The 19073-nt window shown below is 35.6% G+C and overlaps 1 protein-coding gene across 1 annotated transcript; it reads right to left on the reverse strand.

The window, feature by feature from the left end:
- Positions 1–6998: 6998 nt before the first annotated feature.
- Positions 6999–17718, reverse strand: LOC126822539 (U11/U12 small nuclear ribonucleoprotein 48 kDa protein). Its single transcript, XM_050551482.2, has 9 exons — positions 17580–17718; positions 16002–16139; positions 14669–14785; positions 13526–13586; positions 13235–13288; positions 12267–12446; positions 10402–10535; positions 9355–10205; positions 6999–9054 (listed from the first exon to the last, which is right to left on the reverse strand). Exons 2-9 carry the CDS (start codon positions 16137–16139, stop codon positions 8922–8924), a joined length of 1668 nt encoding a protein of 555 aa, XP_050407439.1. The 5' UTR covers positions 17580–17718; the 3' UTR covers positions 6999–8921.
- Between the last annotated feature and the right edge of the window lie 1355 nt (positions 17719–19073).

Raw genomic sequence — 19073 nt, forward strand, 5'->3', positions numbered from 1 at the left:
TTGAGTCATCGGGTCTGATATCGGTATTTTGCCTGATCCCGGGTCTCATATTCATATACTAAGTAAATAACTCTTTGAAGAAAAAAAACCCACAGATTTATTGAGAGAGGTGGTGGGTAGTAAGAACAGGTCACATCAATTATTCCGGTCCCAAACATTCATGTGGTAATTTGTCTCGTATTTTATTGTAAAAGAACCACCTGTGCTAACAGAAAGTCTTTACCAAGACCATTTGATGTCATCCGATGAAATGAGTCAAATAGTGTGATTTCATTTCCCCGCTTGTACATGACCTTGTGGGTTTTTTTCTCAAGGTTCTCTGACTTACTCCCACTGCTAAAGACCCCTACACACAAGCAAATTATTGAAATAAAATTGAACGATATGTTAGTCCTGAAATGACCTAGTTTGTGTCGAGTGGTCGTTTAACCCCTCTGTAACATCTTAAACCACTTGAGTTACTTGTGATCTATTTATGGACAGTATATTAGTTCTGTAAGTCTGGTTAATACAGTCCAAGGACCAGTAGTCTCAAATACAAAACTCAATATAAAAAACACAACTTTTCTCCGACGGACTAAAGTAAAACAATTATTCAGTGAGAAACATTATGACCAGTTTTAAATAAACAAAAATAAAATATTGTCATTTTAATGGTTTATAATATTAACACACTGATCATTACAAATTTATAAAAACAAGTTTAAAGAGACAATAACACTCTTGCTGGCTTGACAGCTCCAGAAAATAAAAAATAGCCTTATTCTAAGTACTAGATGTGTTAGTGTCCTACCTGTTGTATAAATTATCCATTAAATCCTATTTTACTTGTCCAGAGGGTTCAAAAATATTTTTAAATCCAAGTCACATTTGAAAAACTTTACGTCAGGCTTTTCAAATCATTTAGTTGAATTTTTCCAATTTTTTAAATTACGTGTGTTAAGATGAAATTTGTATCATCAATTAATTGGAATATTGTAAAATAGTACAATTTGTTGACCAGAATAAAGATTGGGACATATTATTCAGTTACAACAAGAGTGGTATTGAGCCTTTAAAGACTACAATCCCATTAACTTTAATATATATTTTAATTTGATATAGATTCTGATGATATATTAATATGTTTGGTTCGAGATACCAAATGAACAAAATCAAGTTAATGGTAAAAATGACTGATCCCCAGTTTTAACAGAATTGTAATGATAATTAAATTGAATATATATTTTAATTTGATGTGTATAAAGATATTATTTTATATGAGAAGATTGTATAATATATTAATATATATATAAAAACATTTGTTGATTATATTGTATGAGGAGATTGTATGATATATTAATTATATTATGTGAGGAGATTGTATAATATAATATATTAATATATAAAAAAAACATTTGTTGTTTATATTGTACTCTCTGTTTTCTGTTTACTCAGACTTAAGTTAAGAATTTACTCAAAATTGTTCACCTTATATTAACTACAATATAGCCCTTTATAAAACTTTTGTTGTTTTAATGTATCAAATACATCAATAAGTTTTGTATTTGTGGATCAAAGATATTTATCATCAACAGTGATTGAAAGTTGAGTAAATTTTTAACTTAAATCTGAGAGAACTCGAGGTCTGGTCTTTATTTCTGGATTCAAACCTTATATAAATTATTAATTAGACATTTACACGAGGAGCCTATAATCTCCTCTCTAGACCATCAGATGGCAGTGATTAAAATGGATTAGAACACCCGCAAGATTTGATAATTTAACGATAATATGGATAATCAACGATCTACGCTACATCTTCAAACTGTGATAACTTCACTCAGAATAGAGTAATTTGAATGAAATTTTCAATATATTCATTTTTCATTTTCTAGTTTTCTAGCTCTTTATTTAAATCTTACATAATGAATCTTTAAAGCGCCATGTACTTGTAGCCATTATAAACACTTTAGTCACTTGCACACCGATTTGGTCATAAATGAGAAGTGATATGGCATGTTCTTGAAAGAGTAAGCGTACCCTTCTTCATGCATGATGTCCATGAATATTTATGGTCCAGTGGATCATCAATTTGAATTTTTTTATTCTTAAGAAACACTGTTAAAATTTTGATTTCTCTTTCTGATTTAATAACAAAACATAGGCCTTTATAGGATTTAGGAACAAGAAGTAGGCCTATATCGGATTTAAGAACAAAAAGTAGGCTTTTATCTGATTTAAGAACAAAGTAGGCCTTTATCGGATTTAGGAACAAGACATAGGCCTTTATCTGATTTAAGAACAAGAAGTAGGCCTTTCATCTGGTTTAAGAACAAAGTAGGCCTTTATCCAATTAAAGAACAAAACGACAGGCCACGTGGTTGCTCTACTTAAAAGCTAGTAATTTCAAACTATTATATTTTAAACAAAACACTGTTCATGAGATTTCACTGACTATCTATCAGAACCCCAAAGATCTACAAATGAATTTTTTGGGGGGGCCTAAACATAAAGTTATGGTCACTGCATACTTTCATTGGTTTGAGGACCCTATGGGTTTTTTTTTAAACTCCAAATATATGACTACCACAATTAATTTAACTAAACAGAAAACAGAGAGTAAATAAATTGATGAAAGATAAAATTTATTTTTATTATATTGTAGGTAGGATAGAATCATTATTACCAATATTTATATATTTTATCATTTTCACATCTCTATAACATGTCATATTTGTAAAAACATGTTCATTCATAGATGATATTTGTAAAAACATGTTCAATTATAGATGATGATTGTAATGCATTAGACATTCACAGGAGTTAGAATTAAAATCAGGATTCTCATTCCAGCTACATTGACCGGTCTTGACTGACTGACTAGAAAACTTGGCTATCAGTCAATTTACATTTCACGAAACTAGAATTTAAAAAATAACTGACTGGCGCCATTTTTAAGTGACAGCCCTGATTTAATGTCGTTGTTTTGGATTTGTAATAAAATGGCGCAAGAAATGTTTCTAGCATGAAATTATTGCGATTAAAAACATATACATACACAGCTTTTATATATATAATACGACAAATCCCTTGTGGCTATTTTAACTGTTACTATTATGTATGCTTTTGTTTAGTAATATACTCGCCCATATAAGGAATTGATGAATATTAATAAGGTGTATAAGAATAGGTTACTTACCCATATAAGGAATTGATGAAACTAATGAATATTAATGAGATGTATATTTAAAAATAGGTTACAATTGATTAATAACCCATTGATGCAACTAATGAATATTTTATGAAATTGATGGAACTAATGAATATTAATGTGGTATATTACTATTAGTTACTTATAAATATTAATGAGATGTAATAGGTTACTATTGGTTACACTTATAGACTGTAATCTACAAAAAGCAGCATGTAAATAATTACAGATACCCAAGGTTCGCGTTTATCGCAATCTTTTCATGCTCTCAAATTTCTCTTGTTTTAAAGCATAAAGTGTCTTCACCACGTCCAGATGCTATGACGTAGGTCGATAAATTTGTTGGTTTGTTTTTTTAAATCAAAAGTGTGCTTATCCCATGTTTTATATTGCTGTAAATATGGTGTTCTACATGTATAAATATTGCTAGTTCTGTTTGATTCGCTTTTATATCGGTTCGATTTTTTTGTTAAGGCTTTCTCTAAAACAGTGATAAACACCATGTTTCAGTGAGGACGCTGACAAGGAACCGTGTGTAGTCATTCGGATGGGACAATAAAACATGATCCTGTGTACAGATTGGCGGGGAGACGGCATGTTCAAATTACTGGAATATATTCAAATGCAATAATTTTATATTGGACAATTGAGACAAATTGATCAAGCCATCACAGAGATACATGTGTTTTAACTCTAGTACATGTTATTTATTGTTTTAAAGAAAAACTGTACGAAATAACCTGACACTATTATTAAGTTTAGAAGAATCGTACCACATGTAAACAAAGCAGAAAGTCAAACTCACAGACAACACAGGCTTCTCACAAAATGAAAACTTAAAACAAGGGAGGCAACTCAGAGTGGATTTTGAATAATTACACAAACTTTAATTATTTAAAAATAATGTCAATTGTCAAATATATAATTCTAAAATATTTATACTGATAGTCAATTAGTGTTGAAATTCAAAATGGCGAAAGCCTGGCTTCAGCTAAAGAATTGTATGTAGTGTATAGTGGAGCAGATCCATTCAGTCAAGCAGAGTTGTCTTCCCTTGCATGTCCCACTATTAAGATAGTGAGACTTTCATCATGGGGCAGATCTTGTAAATTGTGTGTATTTGACTATGTATATAGTTTGTGTATAGACATTGTGTATTTGACTGTGTATAGACATTGTGTATTTGACTGGGTATGAATGATGTGTATTTGACTGTGTGCATAATTGACTGTGTGTATATTAATTATGTATTATATTTGTTAGTGAATGTACAGGAATCTGTATATTTATATTCACACCAACCAATTTTTATCGTTTCATAATGAACTCTGTACCTAATCTCGTCAAACATTTTATTATGATTTCAAGAAAATACAATTAAATAAATCAATGCAAAAAAATGAATAAAAAGTTTGAAATATTAATTCAAATTGTTTGTGTTTAAAGTCAGAAATACTGAGCCTTTGGTGCATAGCAGTAATTATTTTGAGCAAATTACCTCCTGCTACAACAATGTAACTCATCTTTTTTTTTTTTAACCTGTTAAAGGGACAATAACACTCTTGCTGGCTTGAAAGCTCCAGAAAATAAATAATATCTCTATCTAAGTACTAGATGTTTAAGTGCCCTACCTGTTGTGTAAATTATCCATTACATCCTATTTTACTAGTCCAGAGGGTTCGAAAATATTTTTAAATCGAAGTTTCATTTGAAAAGGTTTACGTTAGACGTTTCAAACCATTGTGTTGAATTTTTCAAAATTTTTAAATAAAGTGTGTTAAAGGAGCTAAGTCTCTAACTCAATATCATCCAAAATCTTCAACATTTAAAACACGAATTATTTGTCAATTTAAAACAACATTGATGCTGTGATCTTACCGGAAAAAGATGGGCTTCTGATATCCAATATTAAAGACAAAATAAATATTTTTCCATTGGTACACGAATCGTGTACCATAACGCGTTTCAGCCCCAGTTCTAGCAAGAGACTAGAGGAATGAGGCTAGACATATTGCACCAAACCAAACGGCGTATGTAGACTGGAATAACCAGACGCTAGGAATTTGCATTCGATTGAGACTGCTGGCTTATTTCACGGAACATAACTGATTTGAAATTAGAGTAAAAACGGAAACGATTGAATGTAAATCAGTTTATATACAGTCATATTACAGTATTAGATGAGTTGTGACCGACTTGTGTCAATTTCTAGGCCCCAAATATTAGCGATTTAGCTCCTTTAAGATGAAATTTGTATCATCAATTAATTGGAATATTGTAAAATAGTACAATTTGTTGACCAGAATAAAGATTAGGACATATTATTCAGTTACAACAAGAGTGGTATTGGGTCTTTAAGAGCCAATCTGATTATAATACAGATGTATATTTCGTTTTCATTTTTTTATACTTTCGATGGCCTACACTACATGAAGATCTGACAAGTTATGACCCTATGACGTCAGACATTTGATTAACCAATCAGCATTGATGTTACTAGTGGATTACCAACAGTTCCGTGAAAAACACGTCTAAAGCTTGCCGTAACAGACTGTTTCATTGGCTTATCCCTGACACCATTCAGAACACGAGTTAAATAACAACTCTTCCAGATCCAAGTGTAGTAAAGACAAGTAAAACGAAATTTTGAACTATAAAAACGAAACGAAATAGGATCTGTGTTTTAATCAGACTGGTAAAGTGCGTAGGTCATTATATTACGTCCTGGACAACTGCCACTTAATGTGTGTAGGGCATAATATAACGCCTTGGAGGTATTACATAGTTCTTCGTCACTTCGTCAAATTATTTACACAATAGGGGGTAGTTAACGTTTTAAAAACGTCACGCTTAACGGGTTAAGTACTTGCAACTACTCTTTTCCTCAGAAAACCTCACCAGGCCCGGCAGTTGGAAGTAATTTTGGTTTGATGCTTTGCTATTGCCACTGGGGAGCCATGGTGGCTTAGTGCATAAGGCGCTGGCTCGGTAACCAAGAGGTAGAGAGTTCGATCCCCCTGGTGAACGAGACAGTAGTTCCTGTGTGGTAAATTTGTCGGTGGTGAAGTGTGACAAGGATCAGTGTCTAGTCATATGGATGGGAAGAAAAACCGTGATCTCGTTTTCACCTAGGCGTACAGTAAAATAACCTTTGACAGAGAATTAGAAATAAAAGTAGGCCTTAGCGCTGCTGTCTGGGAAAAATTCCCGCATAACACACTGAATGGCGTTTGTCCGTGTTCATAAGCTGGGTTGGTGCTTAACTGCCATTATTCAGATACTTGGTGGTCCTGGAGTAGGAATAGTCAAGGGTTGCCACCATTCTGGTCATTTTGGGACTAACATGTTTCAATTATATTTCAATAATTCGCTTGCACTTAGCGGTCTTTGGCAGTGGGAGGAAACCGAAGGACCAGGACAAAATCCACGAGGTTGGATAGGCGACCCCTACTCCTTGTCACGTACAACCACAAACTAGGTCATTTTGGGACTATCATATATGGTTCAATTTTATTACAATAATTCACTTGCGCGTAGAGGTCTTTAGCAGTGATAGGAAACCAGAGAAAACCCACGAGGTTGGATAGGTGACGCTACTCCTTGTCATGTACAACTGAGGAATCGAAACCCCGCCAGTTGACTCAATGACAGACCTTATGATACAACGTGCACACGCTAACCATTTGGCCATCCAACCCGCCTTATGGAAGCTGTAATCTTCTGGTTAGTCAGACACCATCTTATTAATCATCGTTCTACTTATAAAACAAAAAATCATTTTTATATTTGATTGTGAAGTATTTAATCATTTTATGATTATTACATTAAATTAAAGCCACATTTTCATTAAAATATTTCAGACAATTACTATTTCTTCATGGTTTAATAGACTCTAAAATGTGTTCATGATTTAATATACTTTAAAATATCATCCAATTGATTATTAAACATACATTATGTATATTTAGATACACAGCTGACCGTTCTTGCTATAATAGTTTAAAAATAGATAATATAAAATGAATATATTGATTAATTCATCCAAATCACTTTATTCTGAGCGACGTTTTGACATAGATTTTTTATTATCGTAGCAACATTACTTGTTAATCTAGACTCAGCCTCGCCTCGCCATTTTTAGATCAAATTATTAAATGGCAATCGTACTTTAATCCGTTTACATCTGCGCCATCCGAGGGCCTAGAGAGTTGATCATGGTCTTGTCATGTGAATAAATGTTGAATTAATAATTGATATAACATTTGAAGCCAAAATAAAAACCTGTAATAGACAGATTTTGTTCTTACATAATGTATCTTTAACATTTAATCAGAAAAATAAAATCCAAATACCTGGAGAAGATGAAAAACGGGGGCCATCAAAGATTTTACCCTCTACGCTTCGATTCAATCAGATTATAAACGGAGCCATCAAAGATTTTACCCTCTACGCTTCGATTCAATCAGATTATAAACAGAGCCATCAAAGATGGGTGGCATCGACTCAGTCTCGCGTCCCCCATTTATAGGGAGAGGGAGAGAAATGGGGTTTAACGTCCACTTGACACAAACTAGGTCATTTCAGGGCTAACATATTTTTTTTTTTATTTCAATAATTCCCTTGCGCGTAGGGGTCTTTAGCAGTGGGTCGGAAACCGGAGGACAGAGAAAACCCATGAGGTTGGACAGGCGACACTACTCCTTGACATGTACAACCAGGGAATTGAAACCACACCAGTTGACTCAATGACAGACTTTTCGATACAGCGTGCACCATTCGGCCCCCCCCCCCCCATTTATATTGTTATATCTTGTTTCAATCTGATTAAAACACAGATCCTATTTTGCTCAGCCAATGAAACAGTCTGTTACGGTGTGCTTTTGGCGTGAGGTGCATGGAACTGTGGGTAAACCATAAACCACTAGAAACATCAATGCTGATTGGTTAATCAAATGTCTGACGTCATAAAAGCTGCTCGTATGACTTCTGACGCCACCTTCCAGTACAACTTGTCAGATCTTCATCTAGTGTAGGCCATCGAAAGAATATACAAACGAAATGAAATATAGATCTGTATTTTAATAAGATTGATCATGTTTGTAAATACTACAGGCAGGAGGATACTTGATATATGAAAGTGACGACTTTTTACATTCTTAGTTTTTATTTTACATGAAAATTAAACATTTAAAGCAACAACCAAGAGTAATCTTCCCTTTAATTAACAAAGTTCACCATTTTCTCTAAGTCACAGGGGAATTCTTAGACTGAACATTCCCGAATTAAACCGTCGCAACCCCAATAGTGGGACAATCAAGTAAAGATGAGAATTTGATACGATCACAACCAATGGATAATGCTGTTTGATTACATCATATTTTTACCTACACCACATTAGTTAGCGGGACTGACAGGAAAAAAAGACAGTCGCTGTTATGTAAATTCAAACGTTATGTATTGTTAAATGGTCGAGAGCGAGACATTAAGTAATATATTGTAACAACAAAAGGGACATAGGCCTTAAAATACGACTTAAAATACAGACACTCTGCACATGCTTTTGAAATGAAATGGGTCACGCGAGTCCAGTATTTCATTAGTATAAATAATGTTCGATTGACAATTTGCCCGTACCATTATTTGAAATAATGGTATCCCAACATCAAAGGATGATGTCACATCTGTATTTTAAAAACTCAGAATTCCCCGTCCCCTCCGGTCCTGTTTTCTAGGTAGAATCCGGTGTGTGATTGGAATCGTAAGAACTACTACTAGTTCGGCCACGTCTATATTTATGTTTATGTTTGTGCTTCTTGGATTTTTTATGATGACTGTGATGATGACGACTAGATTCTTTGGATCTGAAAATAAAAAAATATAAAAGTAGGTTTTGAGCATGAAAATTATCTCCTCCTCAAAAATGCAAAATCTAGATGTCGGGCATCCTCTTTAACCCTTTAATTAAGGTCACAAAACTAGCATACAGAAATCAAATAGAATTTAACGTCCTACTGTTCTGCTCCTACTGGGCTAATAAAGACAGGGGGAAACCCTGAGAAAACCCACGAGGTTGGATATATGACCCTACTCCTTGTCACATGAATCAATGTCAGATCTTGTGATCTAAGGTACGCGTTAAACCACCCAACCCAATCTCTTACTTTTCTGTTTTGATACTTCTATCAGAGAATATTTCTTCGGTTTTCTCTTCATCTTTTATTTCTTCTTTTATTCTGTCCTTCTCTTGTACATCCCTACTGTCTCCTGGTTCATCTGTAACAGGTTGATAAACAGAGGTTGTCTCTCTTTCTTCCAATCTATTGTCCGAGGTTTCCGATCCAGAATCACTTCTGTTCCTTCTTCTATTCTTTGATTCATATCGTTCTTCACTTCTAGATCTTCTTCTTTCTTTCAACTTTTTCTTAGATTTTTTCCCCCTCTCTCTTTCTCTTGATCTATCCCTTTTAGAACTAGCCCTATCCCTTTTAGAACTCTCCCGATCCCCAGACCTATCCCTTTCCCTATCCATAGATCTATCTCTTTTAGAACCCTCCCTATCCATAGATCTATCTCTTTTAGAACCCACCCTATCCCCAGATCTTTCCCTTTTAGAACCCTCCCTATCCCCAGATCTATCCCTTTTCTTATTTTCTTGATCCCTTGGCTGATTTCTTCTCGATCTGTCTCTTTCTCTTGAGCGTGACCTATCCCTAATTCTCTCCCTGTCTCTACCATAATCCTTATAATGGCTTCTATATGTATCTCTGCCCCTATCTGAGTCCCTTACTACCTCTCTGCCTGTATCTGAATCCCTTACTACCTCTCTTCCGCTATCTGAATCCCTTCCTCCCTCTCTACCCCTATCAGAATAGCAATACCTGTCGCTATCCCCTCTACCCCTATCCCTGGCCTCATCTATAACCCCCTTCCCTTCACCCTTGCCTTCCAATGTCTCGCCTTTTATTTCTGCTCCCCACATCTCCATCTGGTTTGAGATAACTTCTTGTATTATCTAAAATAATCAAAACGTCCAATAAAATGTGGGTTAAACTTCATACAATGTAATAATTACCAATCGGCTAGGGTTCGTCCTATATTTCAATATAATATAATTACCTCCGTATAAGATTTACGAGTGGTGTGAACAATATAATATAATTACCTCGGTATAAGATTTACGAGTGCTGTGAACATTATAATATAATTACCTCAGTATATGATTTACGAGTGGTGTGGACATTTTTTGCCCTGTAACTCTGTCGTCTTCGCTTAAAATCTCTGATTGCAGCCAATTTCTGTACTAATGACAAGGAGTCATCATCTCCTTCACCTTTCAAAACACCTGGGAAAAATAACAAGGGATAAATTTCTGACACGGTCTAATCTACTTAAATTGATTAATTAAATATACATTATGGGAGATAAGATAAAGAGCTGGTAGTTCTCGCTATAATAGTTAAAAACTACATAATGTAAAGGGAATTTGCTGTAAACTAAAAATATCAATTATTCATTTATCCTGTAGTTTTCTTGGTATATATTCGCAGGCATCGATATTTCCGCGCACATGCGCACGGTGTGCGCAGGCACATTTGCTTTAAAAAAAACTTTTTTGCAGGCACATTTTTAAAGATGTAGCCACGCCGGGCGGTGCCTGCGCCCGGCACTATTTTTTGTCGCCCAGCACAAAGAAAAAATCGAAGAAAGCCGCCCAGTCGTATTTAAACCCCTTCGTCCCTCTCTGTACACAAACTCGGCGCTCAAAATTTACCACGGCAATTAAACGGCAAAGCCATGGTAAAACTAAAAGCCGACGTACGCAAACCATGTCTGTCACGGCATAATTTATTTTTGTGTGCCGTAGTAGACCCTATCATCCCAAATTAGTTTAAAGAAAGATGTATTGATATTTTGTTTATTTATACTTAGAATTATTCTACGTCTTTATATTTGTTAATTGCCGTAAATAGGTCAGCCAGACCAATTTACGGCACTCCAATGTTAAAGGTTTGAATGTCGTAATTGTCCAACACGTGCCTTCAAATTTTCAGGATGTTTCTTATTTTATTTCTTACCTGTGTTGACCGTGGATTTGCTACGGCCCGAGAGTAGGACTAGGAGGACGATGAGAGCTTTCTCAGTTTCTGCCTGACCTGATTCTCATTCCACCGTAATAATAATAATATTCGTGAGACACGTACAACAACTTTACAAACAAGTCAAATAATACAACGTGTTTTAATTATCAATATCTACCTGTTGTCATAATTCGTTGTACTCAAATAAAACACAAACACCGTTTTAAGAATCGTTTTAATTTTTAATCTCAAAGTAATAAAGTAATATTTGAAGAAAAAAAAAACAAAAAAAACAAATACCGAAAGGTCCTCAACTTATCTATTGTAACTTCCATACTCATGCTTGTACATGTAGTTGTGAATAAACTGTTATTATTATTATTATTATTATCTATCCAGAGAAACAGAGTGGGGCGGGACAATTTTATGCTCGGTCGGGTGGTGTCAAAAAGTTTTTAGATCCCTGTATCATTGATGAAAATTAAGTGAATTTGGTAAAATTTGAATATATAAATGGAAATTTGATTTGCACTGAACCAAATACAAAAGGCAGAAGATGCTTTGAAAATACACCAAGAAGGGTTTAATTTTCATAAAAGACCACGCCCCCCTCCCAAAAATTGTTTTGCCTCGCTCTGCTCGCCACATATATTTTTACACCACTCACCAAATCCTGGCTACATCCCTGTGTTTCAGTATGACCCTGCAGGCACATTTTGAAGTGTGTGCGCAGGCACACTCAACTTTTATAGAGCCCTGTATATTCGGCTGGTTATGAATTGTACCCGAATCACAATACGTATCACAGTAATTTGATTTCAGGTTTTCGTTCCATCTGAAAAACTCAACATTCTTTTTTGCCGAGGTCATCCCATCCTGCACCACTAACCTTGTAAACCATGCTATAAAATCACAATGAACTTTCTCGGGCCAACATTGCGATTGTATCCCGGATTCAACACGAGTCCTCGATTACCAACAAATCAAACATTTACCTTTCTTGATTATTTTTTCCCAATCTGTCGTCAAGTTTTCATCCTTATCCACATTTAACATGAGACCAAGAGACTTGGCTTCAGAGACTATATGTTCATGAATAGCCAGTCTTTCTTGTGGACTCAGTATAACTTTCTCATCTTCGTGTGTTGTTGGTAGCTTTCGTTGACCAGTGTAAACTGAAAGAAGATGAAATGGGGTTTAACTTCCTACTTATCTATATCAATTAGGTTAACGAAGACAGGTGTACGCACTAAAAGTTACCTGGAGTGGATCCAGAGAGGGGGGTTGCGTACATAATTTGGAGACAATGATGGTATCATGGATTGTCAAATTTCCATAACAGGAACCTGCCCCCCCGTAAAAATTCAAATTCCTGGATCCACCAGCCAACTCTTATATCGAATTCCAACTATCAAGGGTTCTTTTACATGTCCACCAATTTGTACACCATACCTCATCAGGCCCTTTTTATCCTACACCTCTAACAAGGTGAAACGCCAATTTGTACACTGGACCTCGTCAGGCCCTTTATCCTACACCTCTAACAAGGTGAAACGTGTTGTCAAACCATGAGAAACGTTCTCGGTCATCACCACGAGAGAACTTAAAATCTCCTGGTTGGCAACCGGCCATGTCTTACTCACTGAGCCACTACGGCTCCCCGAAACAAGATAAAAGAGTGCAACTGTGCAAACAGGCCTGCAGATAATGATTCGTCAGACAAACTGCTTGAGTTAACTATTTAACTCTGTGACGTCGGGGCTATGAGGTTCGGAGTAGATAATGATTTGTCTGACAAACTGACAACCATGTATTTCTGTGTTGTCGGAGCTATGAGAGTAGTGTTAGGCTATAAAACAGATGACTTGTTTCAGGGAACTATATTTACGCTAGGGGTTAATGTGTGTACATGGATCCTTATTGCTCATCCCAACAAATAAACACACATTTAGTTTTAACTTACCTTGACCACAATCTACGGCCCGATTCCATAAAATACTGTTTAATTCAGCTTCATCTGAAATAATACCAAAACAAAATAAAATGGGGTTTAACGTCCTACTAACGTTGTCCCTTGTAGAATCACAAATTACTGAATTGATTACGAACCAGAATCATGTGTATTGCATCCTGACTACAGTTGCGAGATACCCACCACTCTATTCATGATTCACTCAATATTAGATTCAAGATTATTATAAAGTTTTCATTAAAAACATTGTTACAAGAAAGAAAAATGAAAAAACTGTAGTACCTAATTTCACAGTATTTACTGAAGTTTTTTTAATCCTTTTTTCTTCATCAATAACTTCTCCCTGTCAATATATTTAAACACATTATCAATAACTTCTCCCTGTCCACATCATCAAGTATTGGCCGATGAAATATTCCAGTTGGCAGTGGAAAATAAAAACAATACTTTAAATAATAAATTATGGACCATTTTGGCAGAAAAAAATTGAAAGCCATCGTGAATCGTGAGCCCTGAATATCAAGTATTATAAATTACTGTTGTATATTACAATATCATGTATTGTGGTAGGAGAATTTAAAAAGTAACGAAAATAAAACATAATGACATATTAAACATACATTATACAAAAGCTAAATCTGCCTATTGCAGGTCTTTCTTTAGGCACAAAATATTATCTAAATTATTAATTAGACATTAATTAACTTATCCAGAACATAATCAACTCTCGATGGATAATCGAGACTATTTTTTTTATTGTAGCGACTTTAGTAATGATGATTGAGGCTAGCCCCAATATTCAATCTCAAAAATCTTGGTTCAGAGTCAATCAATTAGAATGAAATTTTCAGCAAATTGCCTTTACATTATCTAGATATTAACTATTATAGTGAAAACTGCCAGCTCTTTATCTTTAACATCTCTGTCAGTCTGTAAGAACGGTAAACAGTACTAAAAGTATTCATGTCCGAAGCTATTTTCCAAACGCCCTAAATTGTCCAACCAGGAAAATGTCCAATATGAAAATCACACCCTTGTTTTTTTTCCAAACATCCTAAATTGTCCGACCAGGAATATATCCAATATGAATTCCATACCCTTGTTTTAAAATCTCTGATCTGTGTGATTTAATGGCCGAGAGCAAGACATAAAGTCATGTATTGATACTGCACGAGGACATCCACCCGAGTGTTGTATCAAAATATTATGCAATGTCTTGACGAGACCATTAAACAACTTAAAATATTGACATGTGTATTTCAATTAAATCGTCATGCGAGTTCAATATTTCAATGAAATCGTCAGAGAGTTCAATATTTCATCTAGTATAAAATACCGGTGACGTAAAGTTTGCACGTTGCTCGTACATTATTTGAAATATTAAAGGACGAAATCACACCTGTATTCTAATTCTGGATAACTTACCAGTAGGTAATTAGGTACACCCTTCGATTTTAATTCACATTTTTCTTTATGTTTTTCAAATTTGTCTTCTGGTATCACATGATTCCTATCAAAAGGGCAGACAGCTTTATTCTGGGGCTAAAATAAAAATAAACTAGTAAGATTATATATAGAACAAACCAACAATGAGGCTGATGTCTTCATAATCTCGCCTTATTCCCAAAATAAACAGATGACACATATTTAATTACATCCACATCTATCTTTTTATAGAGAGAGAGAGAGAGAGAGAGAGAGAGAGAGAAATGGGGTTTAACGTCCACTCCACATAAACTAAGTCATTTCGGGACTAACATATGGTTTAATTTTATTTCAATAATTCGCTTGCGTGTATGGGTCTTTAGCAGTGGGAGGAAACCGGAAGACCCGGAGAAGACAGTGAGACTGATGTCCTCATAATCCCACCTTACTCCCAAAATAGATGACACACATTTAATTACTTTCATATTTATCTTCTTGTAAAGAGAGAGAGAGAGAGAGAGAGAGAGAGAGAGAGAGAGAGAGATGGGGTTTAACCTCCACTCAACACAAACTAGGTCATTTCGGGACTAACATATGGCTTAATTTTATTTCAATAATTCACTTGCGTGTAGGGGTCTTTAGCAGTGGGAGGAAACTGGAGGACCAGTAGAAAACCCACAAGGTTGGACAGGCGACCCTACTCCTTGTCACGTACAAGTGGGGAATCAAAAGCATGCCAGTTGACTCAATGACAGGCCTCATGATACAGCACGCACACGCTAAACATTCGGCCATCCAACCAGGTTATAAAGGGGACCATCGGAAATCTACTTGTCATGTTCAAGCGCGGAATTGAAACCACACCACTTGACTCGATGGCAGAACTTAATATGCCACGCACGTACATTAGCCAATCAGCCATCCAACCCCAACTCCCTGACAGAGTTTATGATCTAAAGTGTATTATGTTAGACCAATTGATACGCCTCCATGACAGACCCCATGATCAATTGACACGCCTCCATGAAAGACCTCATGATCAATTGACACGCCTCCATGACAGACCTCATGATCAATTGACATGCCTCCATGACAGACCCCATGATCAATTGACACGCCTCCATGACAGACCTCATGATCAATTGACATGCCTCCATGACAGACCCCATGAACAATTGACCAATTGACACGCCTCCATGACAGACCTCATGATCAATAGACCAATTGACACGCCTCCATGACAGACCTCATGATCAATTGATCAATTGACATGCCTCCATGACAGACCCCATGATCAACTGACCAATTGATATGACATCTATCATGTTCGTACCTTGATGAAATGTTCTGGACTCCATCCAAGAGTTTCTAGTGTTAAAGATATTTTCTCCTGTTGTTCAGCCAGAAATGTTTTCAAGTTACTGATATAAGCTTGCCGTTTCTTTAATTCTTCCTCATTTATTTCTGTCATCTAAAAATTAAACATTAAACGATACAACATTCATTTAGGCCTGTAAACATACAAATTGAACGTTGAGAAAGAACTCTTAAAGGAGTTAAATCGGTAATATTTGGGATCTAGAAATTGACACAAATGGGTTGCAATGCATATAATATTAATAACATAATATATGAATGTATATAAACTGATTTACATTCACAAAAAACACATACTTATGGAAAAACAGCTACTTATTTATTTGGGCGACGTTTCGAAGAGTATTCTCTCAACGTTATCAAGCTAATATTAGCTTGATAACGTTGAGAGAATACTCTTCGAAACGTCGCCCAAATAAATAAGTAGCTGTTTTTCCATAAGTATGTGTTTTTTGTGAATGTAAATCAGTTTATATATTAGCTTGATAACGTTGAGAGAATACTCTTCGAAACGTCGCCCAAATAAATAAGTAGCTGTTTTTCCATAAGTATGTGTTTTTTGTGTATTGCTCTACCCAGTTACTAAATGCCTCTTAAAGATTATGATTTACATTCATTAGTTTCTGTTTTTTCTGTAATTTCTAATCAATTATGTTCGTCGAAATACACAAAGGGTCCAAATTGAATGGCAGTTTATTCCAGTATTCTCCTGTGGGGTATGTTTAGTCTTGTTCATTGAGTCGCTTCATTACAAATAGCACTGGAAAGCTTTCTGGCATGCGATTCATGTACCAATGGTAAAATGTTTATTTTGTTTAAGTATTGGATATCAGAAGCCCATCGTTTCTAAGAGAACAATTGATTTAAAATGATCAATAAGTCATGTTTGCAACATCGAAGACTGTGGATGATATTGAGTTAGAGACTTAGCTACTTTAAATTTAGGAAGTGGCTATTGTTACGACGAGTCGTAAAAATAGTCCTCAGATTGTTACCACGATGCTTTCAGAGCCTAGCTCCATTGGCGAAGTTAAAAACTGAATAGTCATAAAAATAGTCCTGTGGCTATTGTTACGACCATCGATTTCTATTAACCGTCTGGATGAATGGATTTCAACTTCACTACAGGCCAGGATCCAGGGGGCCGTGCCCCCCCCCCTTCAGCCCATGCATCTAATGCAAACAACTAATGCATGTGGTACTCTGATGAGTACCCTTTGGCTTTGCTCCAAAGTATGCCCCCAACCCACCCCCTCGACAAAATCCTGGATCCGGGCCTGACTAGGGTTAAACCCTAACCCTAAATTTTGCCGATTGAGGGCTCTGAAACCATCGTCATAACAATAGCCTGAGGACTATTTTTACGACTCGTTGTTACAATAGCCACTGCCGTAAATTTAAATCGAAAAAAAAAAATATTTGGGATTCTTGGCGCTTGTACGTTGTATATGCTATCCTCAAAGAACGTTTCGATGCAATAAAATTCTATTCTATTCTATTTCAAGGAATCTGTGAGTTTAAAAAGATATATTACCTTTGTATAATTATTGAAACGACCATTGTTTAACTGGAGCCATTTCTATAATCGCCTCACTCTTGCTTCTTTTTGGTCGCCATGTCTACTTTCGTTTTTTTTTTCTCAAAGGTCAAGGTCAATATTTTTAAAGGGACCTTACCGTGTATTTAAATTTCGTGAGAAAACCTTGTATTATAAGATGTGGGATTATTCATGGCTAGATTTATTTCTCGAGGCTACCTCTAGATTTTGTCAAGGTCGCTGAGATGTCAATCCGGTTAGAGCACGTGATTGTAGATTTAGGTTTTTGGAAAGGTAAGATTAGAGCTAGGTCCAGGGTAGGTTTGGGGTTAGTGCTAGCCCGTTTACATCTCGTGACCTTTGACCAAATCTGGATTTGATACTTAAGAAACAGATCTAACTGTTATTCATTTGTTTTCTTCCCTTGATGATTCGGCCTAACAACCCCCGCCCCAACCATAGATAAGATACGATAAATCTTTTTGGGTTGATTCGGACTAACAGCCCCCCCCCCCCCAACCATAGATAAGATGCGATAAATCTTATTGCATGAAGAAACAAAGTCCACAGAAAAATGTGACCACTTCAGTACAAAAATAATGTGTAAGCTATTTCTAAATCATATGCCTCAATGCCTCAGAGGACAGAAATGTTTTTTTCCTACAATTCTGCTAAACGACGATTCCATCAACGTAATCAGGGAAATATTACCACAGGATCGAAAAGACAATAATTTTTAGGCTTAGGCCTATTATTAGGCCCTTTTGTTAAAAAAAAAAAATGACTGTATGCGTTTTGGTGAGGTTTCCGCCCGCGAAAAAAAAGTCGGTCTAATCCAAATGTATCGGGACCGTTTCCATGTGACCAAAGACGCGTATATGGAAAGGGCTTTAGGCTCTTTAGAAAAGTTAAACATGCATTATGCAAGAGCAAAATCTGTTTATTACAAGTCTTTCTTTAGGCCTGAAATGTTATCTAAATTAACTTATCCAGACCATAATAAACTCTCGATGTCAAGGCTAGCCTTCGATGTTAGCTGGATTAGATTCCTATATGCCGCTAACGGCCGTTGATAATTAAATCAGAAAAAGTGGATAATCGAGACTATGCTGTTTATATTAATGATTTTAGTAATGATGACCGAGACTATGCAAAAATTTCACCCGCTTCTTTCTCGGCTCATAATGGATCAATTTGACTGAAATTTTCAGCAAATTACCATTACACTATCTAGTTTTTAACTATTATAGCGAGAACTGCCATCTCTTTATCTAATCTCCCATAATGTATCTTTAATTTTCGGTTTATTCTGATACATTTTAAATCTGTAAAATATTTTACACATATTTATACGAGTGCGGTCAAGGTATCGGGGGTATGTTAGAATTATATACTGACATTGTGAAGATGTCCTCCCTGATACCCACCTGATGCAGCCATGTCGTAATTTATTCAAAGCACACCTCAACACCATCAATAACACTCCGTAAA

This window comes from Patella vulgata, chromosome 5, assembly GCF_932274485.2.
Source record: "Patella vulgata chromosome 5, xgPatVulg1.2, whole genome shotgun sequence".
NCBI classification, from domain to species: Eukaryota; Metazoa; Mollusca; class Gastropoda; family Patellidae; genus Patella; species Patella vulgata.